Here is a 13,700-nt window from a genome sequence, read left to right as displayed (position 1 = left end):
ATGGGCAACTGATCATGAAACAACATAAATGTTCACTCGCGAATTCCCTTCCTTTTTCTCGACTCTTCCTGTAAGGAAACAAAATTAAGACCATAACAAAACTCCCACCCCCCACACCGTTTGCTTCACTAAATGTTGTTCTGAGATATATTATTTAGCCTCAGTTGATAAGTTATATTTGCCCGTGTAAATGGTTAACAAACTGCCTTGACAAGTTTCTTTGCTGACTGTAACACTCTCTTTTTAATACGAGCAAGCTTTCATAGAGGTGCCCTTTCAATAGTCGTTTTGTTTGCTGGCTACCAAAGGGAAGCGGTTGCTTCATAGAGATTTGTCCGTGCTCAAAAAAAATTTACAGAGGCAACGGATTTGTTTGGTATTCGAAACATTCAGTCAGATATTTCGTTTATTAAAAACCAAGTATATCACAATAAGTTTGAAGTAAAACAGCTATAATACAATTCGTTTAAAGACTAAAACATGGACGCAAAGAAGCAAATAAAAGTATTTGTTCGGAGACTATTGCTGAAGAACATTGCAAGGCGCCTGCCTCATTGTTCTCAGAATTAAACCGTCCAACAGACTAAAATGACGAACTCTCCCAAAACAATAAAACCACCTCAATACTTTGCCTCTGTTGCTTCAGTATATAACACGACACTTGCTGAAAGACACTCGTTTTTACTTGGGATGGAAGAAATGTTTAAATGAATCTGAAACGAGCTCCTTCCACAGAGCCATTCACCATTTTGCTTAACCCGTGCGGGGCGTACGGGTTCTCCAATGGAGCAACTTGGAGCAATGCTAACAAACGACACATTTTTAAAAATTTCTCCAAAAGTGCAATATTTGTAAGCTACTTTGGCACCTCTCTACCACAGTTGATGTCTATTTTAATAATTTCGGCATCCGATTCCTGCATTAAGTCGCTGAGTGCTGACCTTGACATAGCCTGATACAGCCCTATCCATAACTTACATTGCAGGTGCAATATAGGGCGCAAATTTTGTCATGGAGGGCTCTTACGTCCATACACTCCTTCTTCTCACCTCCTAGTCCCACACTACATGGTGAATTCCGATATATCACAACAACCGACCAAGCGGGAGTAAACAAAACTAGTCGTGGTTTGGTGTACGAGAATCTGCCCGCGCTTAACACCGGTTAATGCTTTCCCGCGTTTAGCACCGGTTACATGTTTTCCCGCGCTCGGCATTTTCCCGCGCTTGGCACCGGTTACACGTTGTGCTCCAAGTTCTAATTGATTAGCGGCGTTATCATTACTGGCCAGATGCGAAATTATTGATTTTCGTTTGAGGACGGTGGTAAGAAAGCCTCTCTAACAACAATCAAAGCAAAAAAACTTATCACAAGACCCCAGCCTTTTACAAGGAGACAAAAGAGCGTCTCGTACAGAGTCACAAGTCTCTGCTGCAGGTCGCCTGATTGGCGACAAAAGCATCATGTTTTGCGAAGAGAATCCTTCAACTCTCATCCTCTTAAAATTCTTTCCTTTCACAGGAGTAGACTCTCTTGTCTGTCGACTTAAAGACTCCGAACGAAGAAATGATGACAGTCCGTGATCAAAACTGCTGGACATTGGTGAGCCTTGCTTGGCTTGTTTCCTCGGCAACGAGTCAGGAGTGTCCGCTGCAACGCTTTCTCTCGCTCTTCTCTTGCGCATATGTGAACCCTGAGGAGAACTATTACTTTCAAGGTTACCAGACAGGACAATTCTATTTTTTGTGTTCCCACTTGGACTGAAAACACATGACTTTGCAGTTCTTGATTCTTTTAACTCCAAGTCTTTCTTACAAGGTAACTGGACGGTTCGTGGAACAGTTAAGCCTTCCTTAGCATGGATACCTAAGGGACGGCTCTTCCCCGCAACTTTCCGTTTGCAGGTTAACTCACCGCCATCATTCATTTCATGAACGATTTCGCCCTTCACGTCTGTTCTTCGGGCATTAAACATGAAGCAACCATGATCACTACAAGATTTCTTCTGTGAGGGTACAGTGGTCCCTCCAGAATCCTCAATCAGAACACCAACTTTAGTCTTTCTACATGAAAGTATATGACCTTCTCTGTTCTTCGTTTCAGATAGATAACATTCGCGTTTCTCTTTCCAATCCTTCTCTTCCACAGATGACAGACCGAAGCTGGAATTACCAACGTCAACAATGGCCTTTGAACAATTATCTCGACAACTATCTCTCCTAACCGGGCTAAATTCGCCTTTTGTTTTCCAAGAGTTTACTTTGTCCAATACAAGTTTGTGACATCCTAGCAGGCCGTTTAATTTCTCTTCCGTGAAAAAGAAGGGCTGTGAATTGCTGTTACATCTCACAACTCTGTTTTTACATGACGTTTCGTACTTGTCCCTTTTTGAAGAACTTTCTGCAGCTTTCGTATCCTGTAAGCAATCTCTTGAACCATACTTTGCTTTAAGCGTCTGCTTAACATTTTCAGAAAATTCTTTTTCTTTCTCATGGAACACACCCTTCGAGGCTTGGAATTTTCTAAGAGGATCCTGTTGGTATTCCAAGCATTTCCCTTTCTTTTTCACTGTTAACTTTGAATGTGCAGACATTGCACCTTCATTTACTGGTAATATCTGAGATGATCTCCGACGCACCTTTTTAGGAGACTTCAATGGAGGTGAAGGAGACTCATGGCACTGCACGGAGGGAGTGGTCAGATGGCTGGATAAAACACTAAATGGTTTGGAACCGGGGGATGAAATCAGTGAGTCTACCGAGAACCCTTCAAGACTTGTCACACGCTTATCACTTTTCCCTGATCCACTTAGCATACACAAAGTCGTACTTCTCCTTCTTCTTTTCTCGGGTGTAGCACTCACCCTCAACTTGTCAAAGTTGCAGTTTTCAAGCTTCAGAGTCTTTGGTGGAGACTTTGCTTTATGCTCCAAACAAGTGGGGGATATTTTCACTGACTGGCGCCTTACAAATGGGTGTGGCCCATCTGTGCTGGGGCTCAGGGGTTGGCATTTCTCTGAGACAAGAATCTTGCCCATCTTGTTGTGCTGTTCAAAAGCAGGACCCCTGCTCACAGTGGCCTTACCTTCTCGTCTATCCTTGGTCTTGCTCTCTTCAATTTTGTTCATGAAACTATCACAGGATTTCTTACCAGTTAACAGCTTCCCCGCAGTTTGGCCTGTTGCCTCTTTTGAACAAACCTGTGAAGACCTCAGCTGTTTCGTTGCAGTAATTCCAGCTAAAGCAAGAGCAATTTTGTTTCGGGAGCACAAGACAGCTTTGGCAAGATCTGTGTTACATTCAGAGGCATTGTTGGTCCCTGCACTTATCAAACAATCCTCTTCAGATAGAGGCGTCTTCGTAACCAATGACTCTGTAACCAAGGAAATAATTGGCTGTACCACAGAAATAGGTTTGTTGTAAGCATTGGATGACCGTTGTTGTCTGGGTGAAAGATGCGCTTCATGAGTATCAAGGACAAACGTTGCATCACAGACATCATTCTTTGGATTCTGACACTTGTGCCTTTGGGTTTTAATGGAGTTCTGCACTAGTTTGTTCTGACTCAGACTGATTTCAGCTAGAAATTCTGCTGGTCCTTCATTTTCTGATACATAACTTTCCCTTTCACCATCTCTTTGATCTTGTTCATTAACGCAGTAATTATCTTTAGCCACGATATAAGTGTCATTTCTTATGGGGGCTGAGTCAGACACCTCTCCGAAGGACCCACCAAAGACATCCTCCAGATGACTAGGTCCACTCCCATCAGAGGCCCATCCATCATCATCATCACCATCATCATCATCATAATCTTTTTCATCCGATGTACTATTTTCACCATCATCATGATAATCTTTTTCATCCGGTGTACTATTTTCACCATCATCATCATAATCTTTTTCATCCGATGTACTGTTTTCACCATCATCGTCACTACTGTCACTGTTTGTAGTTTGTCCTGATTACAAAAAGGATTAAAACTGATAAGCATTGGGAGATACAGTTGCTGTGTAGCTTGCGTAGCAGTCGTTTCCGTTTCCTTCAGGCCAAGCGGGGGAAGCGCGCGAGGGCATCGGGCGAAAAAAAAAAAAAAGCAAAAAAGTAGGAGCGGGGGAGAGGGCGGGGAAGGAAAGGAAACGCCTGCCGCTGAGCCCAGACATTTTACCGAACGCCGTTCATCAGCGAACGGGAGGCAATGATGTATTACCATTGGCCAATCGTCTGTCAATCAAACTCATCGACCAAAACGACATCCGGTTAACCGTTTATCAAAGATGAAAATATGGCCGAGGCGGAAAAGAACTCTCTCGAGTGTCCTTTCGATTTCGAGTTTGCTTTGCTTTTGAAACGACTAAACTACTTTCGCAGGAAGATACGTTAATTCAGTTGAAACCGGAGCAAAGGACTGCTTTAAGAGCGAATGTCTATTAACATCAAACAAAATCAAAATTCTCGGTCACGCTCAAAATATAGTTTTCATTGCGCTTTGGTTTGTTGGTAGGTATTATCGTCTCAACAAACATTGTGTCATTCGTTTTTCGAAATCCCGCCGGAATTTTTAAAAATTTAAGAAAATTTGTTCTGGCTGTAGGCGGTATCAAAGACAAAATTGGCTGGTCTGAAAGCTTGTTTCGCGTACGAACAAAGAAATTTTATTCAAACTCTGTAATCATAAATAGATTAAGGAGGCCTCAAGTAAATACTTGGCAGGAAAATTTCACTTCTAACCACGGTCTGAAAAGGAAGTTTTCAATATTTAGAACGACTTTGTATTTCACGCTACGCGAAATACAAATTTATCCTGGAAACGCGAGGAAGTATTTTAGCCATGTAGGACAAGCTCATTCTGTCTGTAATTTCAGCTGTAAGCAAATGAGTTGATATTCTAAAACATAAGTAAAATTTGTCTTGGGTAATTTTATCTACGCTTTGTTCGAGCGACTTAGGCGAGAAAATCTTCTAAAATACTGCACTTGAAGTAAACAAGTTGCCCGCCGTGATTCTGTTTTCGCTGAGATTTACCAGAAGTTAAAAATGATTGGTTCTCATGTGACATTTGACGTGACAGTGTAGGCCCCAAGGGAGCGAAGCCATTTGGGGGCGTTCTGTAAAATGTCTGGGCTCAGCGGCAGGCGTTTCCTTTCCTTCCCCGCCCCTTACCCCCGCTCCTACTTTTTTGCTCCTTTTTGCCCAATGCCCTCGCGCGCTTACCCCGCTTGGCTTACGGGAAACGGAAACGACTGCTACGCAGGCTATTGCTGTGTGGCATCACTCTTTTCTAACCTTTGCTCAGATTTTATTTCTAAAAGCAGCCTTGGATTCAGCAATGAGATTGATCGATAAAGGTGTGTAATTCAGTGAGTGACACAGGCAAGCTCAGAAAAAGAAAATCCGAGTGCTCCCATCAGCAGTCGAGCCTAACAACTTCCGATATACTGGTTCGGATGCCCTACCACTGAGCTACAGGAAACTCATGGGAGCCAAGGCCACTAAACTACTGTAGGTTCATGGGACAAACATTCTGCCTATCACTTGGATTTAAATGTCAATGTGTGACATATGTGCAATGGAAAAAATGCGATGGAACATTTTAAGCCTGTTGATTGATTGGTTACGAGATGATACCCTTGGTTACCAGTATACAATTCTACGAAAAAGTGCATTTGTTAACAGTTTGCCTAAAGTTACATAATGTTGCATTAACCTGAATCAATGTGGATTAAAAAACAAAAATGTCCAAGAATGTTCATTTCTGTTGGGGAAGGTAAGTGGTCCAGAATAGCTGGAGTTGAAATTGCAAGAGTCTACTGCAATATGATTTCTGGATCTGGCAACAAAACATGAAATAATTAAGGGGGAGTTACACCTGAACGCCATCCGCCACTTGACATGGCTTTAATGGAAATATCTTGTTTGCGTTTCAAGCAATACAAAAACCCTATCATCATATCGTGAATCTGTGTTGTGGGGTATTTTGTGAATTTTTGGGTGATTTTTGGGTATATTTGGGAGGTGTAGTTTTTCTAAGAAGATTGGTAAAATTAAGAGAAATAAGAAATATTGAAGATTTAGTGAAGTTTTAAAATTGGAATTTGTAGTTAATTAATAGACGGATACCAAGTTAGTCCGCTAGCAACCTGGGGTGCTCTTGCGTGGGTATCAACTGTTTGTTAGTGTTCCAAAAATCATTTTCTTTCCTCTATCCCTTCTTAAAACCACTTCAAATTTCATTCAAATTTAGTTGTATTGCCCCCTTAAAGAAGGACAAGAACATACCTTTCTTAACATTTACATCGAATTTACAGTGCCAGATACGTCCATTTGAAGTAGATACAAGTTAAAATGCGCCTTTTAACATGTTAATATAACAATAAAAAAATGAAAAATAATTTGAGCAAAATGCTTCCCTGTCTCTGCTCCCCTCTACCCCCGTCATTGGGTTAAACTTACTGGGCGCAGAGTCTCTGCAGAGTCCCACCCTCACCGGTCCACCCACACGAGAGAGCTCTTAAAATCCTGATGATGCTGAAAACATATATATAAGACGCGACAGTGTCTTTTCCTTCCATGTGGGACACATTTTCTTAGGGTGCGTTCGATTGGGTTTCAGATTTCCGAATCGAACGCAAAATCCGAAAACGGATTTCATCTCCAAGAAATCCGTTCTCACGGTGGATTTCAATTAAGAAATCTAAATCCGGATTTTTTGGATTTCCTTTTTTGTCGTTCAATCGGGAAATCCGAAAAAGGATTTGCTAAACTATTCTTGTGAACAGCGGACTATCTCGTACTAATTATGCGTACGCATTGGCGCGGAACGGGAACGCTGTTCACGAGAACAGTTTAGCAAATCTTTTTTCTGATTTTCCAATCGAACGACAAAAAGGGAAATCCAAAAAATCCGGATTTGGATTTCTTAATTGAAATCCACCCTGAGAACGGATTTCTCGGAGGTGAAATCCATTTTCAGATTTCGCGTTCGATTGGGAAATCTGGATTTTTCTAAATCCGGATTTCCCAATCAAACGCACCCTAAGAAAATGTGTCCCACATGGAAGGCATCAATCCGAATTTGGATTTCTTAATTAAAATCCACCCTGAGAACAGATTTCTCGGAGGTGAAATCCGTTTTCGGATTTCGCGTTTGATTGGGAAATCCGGATTTAGATTTTGAAAATCTAAATCCGAATTTCCCAATCGAACGCACTGTTGTGTTGTGGGGTATTTTGTGAATTTTTGGGTGATTTTTGGGTATATTTGGGAGGAGTACGTTTTCTAGAAAGGTTGGTAAAATTAATAGAAATAAGAAATATTGAAGATTTAGTGAAGTTTTAAAATTGGAATTTGTAGTTAATAATTAATAGACGGATACCAAGTTAGTCCACTAACAACCTGGGGTGCTCTTGCATGGGTATCAACTGTCTGTTAGTGTTCCAAAAATCATTTTCTTTCCTCTATCCTTTCTTAAAACCTCTTCAAATCTCATTCAAATTTAGGTGTATTGCCAATTAAAAAACCATTTATGCTGTATTAAGTTAAATAAAAAAAACAATGACATGCTCAGAATTTTTCACTTAATACATCTGGTGACTGTTCATTTTTTGTAAGGAAGAGGGGGATGGCAGAATTTTGTCCATCCAACTTAACCTCTCCTCCAAATTCTTTTCTCCTTTCTTTCTTTTCCTTTTGTAATTTTTTTTTTTGTGAAAAGAAAGGAAAATAGGTTACACTTCACATGATTTACAGTCTTTTTCCTCACTACTGAAAATTGTTTTATTGCCTGACAGACCATCTGAATTCTTTATTTCTATCACAACATAACCCACATCATAAAAATGAACAGTCATTAAGAAAGTTAAGATACATTACCTCCATTCAAATATTCACTCAGGTAAATCTCATCTGTATCTTCCTGTGCATACTGAGTGTAGAAAATAGTAGATTACAAAATTTACCATAATTTGAGCCACAACAAAAACATAACCTTTTATATAACTTTTTTAATAGAAAAGGTAACCATTTCACATCCCTTCCATTTAAAAGGGTACCCCTTTCACATACATACAGCAGAAACACTGCATCGTTTTTCAGTTGGTCAGTTTAAATAAATACAGTGTACCTAAATGACAGATTTTCCCCACCCTTTTCTATACAAGTTTCAGCTAATGAAATCCCTACCCATGAGTTTTATATACCTCTAGTCAGAGAAAGGTACCCCTTATAGTCCCATATAGCTCATAATAGGGAGTACTACAGACGAAAGGGGAATAGCTATAAGCCAGAACGTTGGTGTTGAGTTTCAGGAACCAATGCAGCACTCGAAATTCGTTTGCTGGTATGATGCATGTATGGAGCATAGTGACCTCAGTAGAGGCCTTTAGAGGTCTTTAAAAAGGCCGTCATGTACCATGTCTGAATGAGCTGACCGTCAACACTTTTTAACATTTGCACCTCATATTATATTTAAACACTTGCACCTGCACATTTGCACAGCTTCTGTAAGGGACCATGCCCTTTGCAGATTATATAATTAGAATTAGACCTGACCAAACAACGTCCTCTTCTCCAGAAAGTCTCAACCGAGTTTGCGCCCAATCTTCCAGGACCTAGTGTTGCACAAGCAGCCACGTTGGCCTCATTACGCACGAATGCGGACTAACACGTCTTTTCGGCCTGATGTAGTTCTTACGTTTATGTTTGGTCTAGGGTCTGTCAGATCCTTCGAATTCAAATGTTGTAGAGCAAGTGCTATGCTCCACTCATTTGTGCGCAATTGTGCCAGAAGAAAACTCCAATTATTAAACGCTATCTAACGTGCTTCAAGTTAAAATGAAGGTAAGTTGAAAATCAAAAAAAATACCTTGGCAAATATAGTTTCCAAATCTCCTTGAAAAGCGGCGGCAAAGCGGGCGAAGGCCGCCATGTTGGTTTTAAAACATACATTGCATTGTGGGATGCAGGGTTGGCTACCAAGCAAACAACATGGCGGACGCAAAGAACATTTTCAAGAGTGTCGGACTTTCCTGTTTCGTCGCTTTACTATTGAGGATTTGCCTTATTGCTTACGGAGAATGGCAAGATAAAAACATGGTGGTGAAGTATACGGACATCGATTATCATGTCTTTACCGATGCCGCCCGCCACATCGTGGAGGGCAACTCGCCATATTTGAGACCGACATATCGCTACACACCTCTGCTTGCTCTCATCCTAACTCCAAACATTTCACTGCACATGTGTTTTGGGAAAGTTCTGTTTGTGCTATTCGATGTACTAGCTGGATATTTATTGTACAAGATCCTTTGTGTGCAAGGGTGCTCGGATCATAGAGCTGTTTTGGCCTCTTGGTTGTGGCTTTTCAACCCTCTCCCGCTAACCGTCTCATCTCGTGGAAATGCCGAATCTATTATGGCCGTCTTGGTCCTCGCAAGTATCTACTTCGTCCTCGTAAAAAATGTCTCAATGTCAGCCATTTTCTTCGCATTATCTGTGCATTTTAAAATTTTTCCCATCATATATGGCCTGCCCCTTGTTCTGTTGGTAGGTGATGACGTTTATAACTCCAAGAGACCAGATGTTCATAGAGCTAAAGATAAACGTGGATTTTTCGGATTCATTCGCCAAACGTTTGCATTTATACTTCATCCCCAGAGGATTAAGTTCGCTGTGATTTCTGCAGCCACCTTTCTTGGATTAACTGGACTAATGTATGAAAGGTAGGAGGCAAGTAAATACCCCCCAAGAATCTCAGGTTTTAATGCTCAAAAGCCATATTGAACTTACACATCATTTTATTTAACAAACAGATTCCATTTTGCCATGCATCTGTACTCCAATAACAGACAGATGATGTCAAAACATTATTAGAACAAAGAAGTACAGCTTGTAGCCCATGGTGCATTCCGTCTACGTCCCACGCCGAAGATACGCCAAGAGTTTTGAACTTCCACATTTCCATTCGCCAAGCGGCTGCCGAAGTGCGTACGCCAAGAAAATGTTATGTCGACCGCCTGTACACTCTAAATGTTACACCGGGAGAGAAATCCTGCAAATTTTTTGGACAAAAACAGTTCTTTTACAGGGCCCGTGGAGCGGGCTTTGGAGTGGGGGTGGGGGGGGGGGGGGACGAAAGCGAACGCGTTAGCATGAGACAATTAGGGGGGTCCGGGTACTTGCTCCCCCGTAAAAAGTTTTAAACTTTTAAGTTTTAGAAATGCATCAAGAGCCTAGGTCATTTTTTGTCAGGCCATTAAGCCTCCGAGGTGATCTAAAGCCAGGCATTAGCTCTGTCTTACGCTGTTTCACGTCAAAGACCACGATCATGCACCAAGTACGCCAAGCTATTTGGAAACCCACACCGAAGATCCTTGGCGTAACCTACATAAAATGCAGCCTGGCTTGTAGCGTGACTGATGTTCTTACCATGTTTTGATGTCCTCTGTGTGTTTTCAGAGCAAGACCCACGGCAAAATGAAATCTATTCGTTTTGTACAATAACGAAAACATTTTGTGAGTGAGCATCACGTTGACTGAGCCAAGTCATAAACTTTAAAGCAATTTAAATTTCTTGACTACTGCACATATGCACCCTTACACATTTCACCAATCTAATGGCAAAGCACTAAAAATTGGGTTAGAAATCCTTTGGCAACAAAGCAGATCTACTGTACAGTTAAGAGTCTCCTTCCCCTCCCCCTAAATTACAGCAGTGACCTTCCTTTTTTAGCGACCAACAATCCCTATATTGTGTGAATACTAGTTGTCTTTTAATTCTATTTTTTTTATATATTTTCCACAGATATGGTTTTGAATTTCTTGAGCACACGTACCTATACCATGTAACAAGGCGAGATGTTAAGCATAACTTTTCAGTGTATTTTTACATGATGTACTTAGTGGAAGGCTCCAGATTGGCATCAGTCCTGGGCTTGGCTTCATTCATTCCTCAGCTTCTGCTGACTGTCACATTTGGTGTTGTGTATTATCATGACATTGCTTTTTGCTGCTTTGTTCAAACATTTGCATTTGTCACCTTCAACAAAGTGTGCACATCACAGGTAAATGATATTGCTGTCGATATCAGGAGCTGGTAGTTTGAAGGCTTACCGTGTCTTGATCCCTCCTAAGCTTAACTCCAACCTTAGTCATTTTTTTCCAAATTCTTATTGGCACAAGAAAAATCCATATATTTTACAGATAATTATGGAAACCAAGTTGGACAGGCATTCTTACCTCGGTGATCTTTTGTTAAACCTTTAAATGTGAGATGAATTTCATTGGTAATCCTTGTTTGGAATGCCTAGATTTCCTCAGAAAAAACTAAGTAGTGGTTTCTTTGGTGTTTTGTCAGCTTAACCTTTTGCAACATGATGGTAAAATGACTCCTAATTTCAAAGGGATAGCAAATGTCATTTAAAATGTGGAAAAGGGCAGCTGATATTTTCGGAAAGTCAACAGCAGTTCATAAATTCATAGGATAAGGATCTTTTCCTAAAATTTCGACAGCTTAAAGAGTAAGTGCCATGGGGTTTTTGAGCTCTTTTGTTAAAGAATTGTGAAATAAGACCTTCACTAAGCTACAAAATAATTCTCGAGCATTGAAAGGAAAGAAATCAACTAAATTCTTGAAAGGAACAACTTGTGATCTACTCTAGTGCATTTTGGAAACAAAAATGTGAGAACTTGAAAACATTAGCCTAACATTTTTCAAGTTTCAATCCATTCTGACCTACTTTGTCTCAGGCCAGAGGCACTAATTGACAGTTTTATTGCACAGGGGTGATAAGTTACCAGTATAGCAAAACTAGACAACTATTTTTTGTTGTTGTTGTTTCTGTTGACAGACAAACATTTTTGGGTTTGGAAATGACAACAAATTCACATGATACTTTCCCTTTTCAAACTTCAGCTAAAGAATCTAAAGAGATCAAACTGTAATAATGTACACAAACACCTCTTTTAAAGGTCCAAAAAATTATTGATCTTGCTAAACCAAAAATGATATTTGAAGTATTTTTCTGAAGTTCTCTCACTGGGTGCCCCAGTCTTAAAGTGTGATATTGATAAAAGCTGGTGATCAATGGTAGTGTTTATTGTGCTGTACAAAGAAGTTCAAACATTTTTAGGTTTTTTTTTTTTTTACTTAACTTTAAACCTGGTGGATTACCTTGTAACTATATTTGTCACTCATAAATTTGTTCTTTAATTCTGTTTTTTATATTTATCGAGGGCCATCTTAATTAACCATTGCGTTGGCTTTTCTGGTGTTACCCTCATTAAATATTGTCTTTATTATTATTATCATCATCATCATCATCATCATCATTATTATTATTATTATTATTATTATTATAAACATTTTAGTAACCATGATCTCTTGAACACATTAGCATCCCACTGTTTTTCTCCTGTTGCAGTATTTTCTGTGGTATTTGTGTCTTCTGCCGCTGATACTTGATTCAGTTAACATAACACTAAGAAGAGCATTAGTTCTCACCACAGCTTGGTTCAGTAGTCAGGTAAGGTAATTTATTTTGGAAAACATAAATTCTTTTAGAGAGAAAGAACTCTTCTTTACCTGCCACGTTTATTCAATTTACTCTTGTTGTGATTTACACACTCTCCTCCAAATAAAGTGTTTTTGTAGAGATAAAACCAGTTACCTTTAGTAACAAAGGAATCAGTCTTCGTCACGCATGAGGATGAAAAGAACATTCGAGTTCCTCTTTGTATTGTTCAATATTTGAATTTTTTATGTATTGTAAAGGAAAATTCATAGCTTTACACCACCTTTTGAACTAGGGAAATTTCTGTGGGAACTCTGAAATTTCACTGGCAATGTTCAAAACTGAATGTAAATTTCAAAATTCTGTTCAACTTTCAAAAATACTGGTCACATGTGATGTAGAATGACTGTAACTCTCTGTTCAGCCTGCACTTCTTTTTAATTTCTGAAGGGTGGCATGCTGATGTCACATGACATGATAACTGCATCATTTGTTTGGCACAGCTGCCAAGCTGGATTCCTTATCTTCAATTTCTCAATTTCTTTAAAACCACAGAAAACCATCCAAAATGGCTCAAAAGTTGTCAAAACTGATAAAGTATTGCTAAAAAGGTGTAACAACATAGAGTTTACCAGCACAATCTTTAAATTTCTATGAAAAAGGTAAATGTGCACATTTAGAACAACTTGGCTGTCAAAACATTGTTTCCATGGAAACAATGTCAAGTGAAGTGAGAAATCAACAGTTGAACTAATTTGCTGCCAGATTAGTTTTTTGGGGAGAGTCAGAAAGTTTGGTGGTGTCTGCTATAATATTGAAAAAGTTATCAATATTCAAAGTCAATGGGGGCACCTCACCCAACCCCTCACCACCCAACCTTCCCCCACCCGCCCCGGCTGAATAAGATTAAGTAGGAGTACTAAGAACAATTACCTGTCACATTTTGTTCGGACAGAAAAGCACCCGTTGATTACTAATGCTGCAAGTTTTATTTTATGCTTTTCGTGTACTTTTTGTAGGGTTTATGGCTGACTGCTGCGTACTATTTGGAGTTTGAGGGAATGAACACGTTTGTATTTGTTTGGGCTGCTGGTGTTGTTTTCTTCATCGTCAACATTGTGATTTTAAATCAGCTTGTTCGTCATTATAACTTGAAGACTTCAATTAAAAAAGAAGATTAAGATAAAGTTAT

The 13,700-nt window shown here is 39.8% G+C and overlaps 2 protein-coding genes across 2 annotated transcripts; one reads left to right on the top strand and one right to left on the bottom strand.

Annotated features, from left to right (window-relative positions):
* Positions 1-238: 238 nt before the first annotated feature.
* On the bottom strand, positions 239-8,931 carry LOC146480354 (uncharacterized). Its single transcript, XM_085109515.1, has 3 exons — positions 8,863-8,931; positions 7,872-7,923; positions 239-3,960 (listed from the first exon to the last, which is right to left on the bottom strand). The coding sequence occupies exons 1-3, from the start codon at positions 8,923-8,925 to the stop codon at positions 1,340-1,342; spliced, it is 2,736 nt and encodes a 911-aa protein (XP_084965641.1). The 5' UTR covers positions 8,926-8,931; the 3' UTR covers positions 239-1,339.
* A 38-nt stretch (positions 8,932-8,969) lies between these two features.
* LOC146480353 (GPI alpha-1,4-mannosyltransferase I, catalytic subunit-like) lies at positions 8,970-13,695 on the top strand. The gene is made up of 4 exons (XM_085109516.1): positions 8,970-9,718; positions 10,801-11,059; positions 12,419-12,520; positions 13,528-13,695. The coding sequence occupies exons 1-4, from the start codon at positions 8,985-8,987 to the stop codon at positions 13,687-13,689; spliced, it is 1,257 nt and encodes a 418-aa protein (XP_084965642.1). The 5' UTR covers positions 8,970-8,984; the 3' UTR covers positions 13,690-13,695.
* Positions 13,696-13,700: the final 5 nt, after the last annotated feature.

This window comes from Pavona decussata, unplaced genomic scaffold (assembly GCF_977016875.1).
Source record: "Pavona decussata unplaced genomic scaffold, jaPavDecu1.1 SCAFFOLD_53, whole genome shotgun sequence".
Lineage (NCBI taxonomy): Eukaryota > Metazoa > Cnidaria > Anthozoa > Scleractinia > Agariciidae > Pavona > Pavona decussata.
Note: the sequence above shows the minus strand (reverse complement) of the source record. Positions and strands in the feature narration are given on the sequence as shown.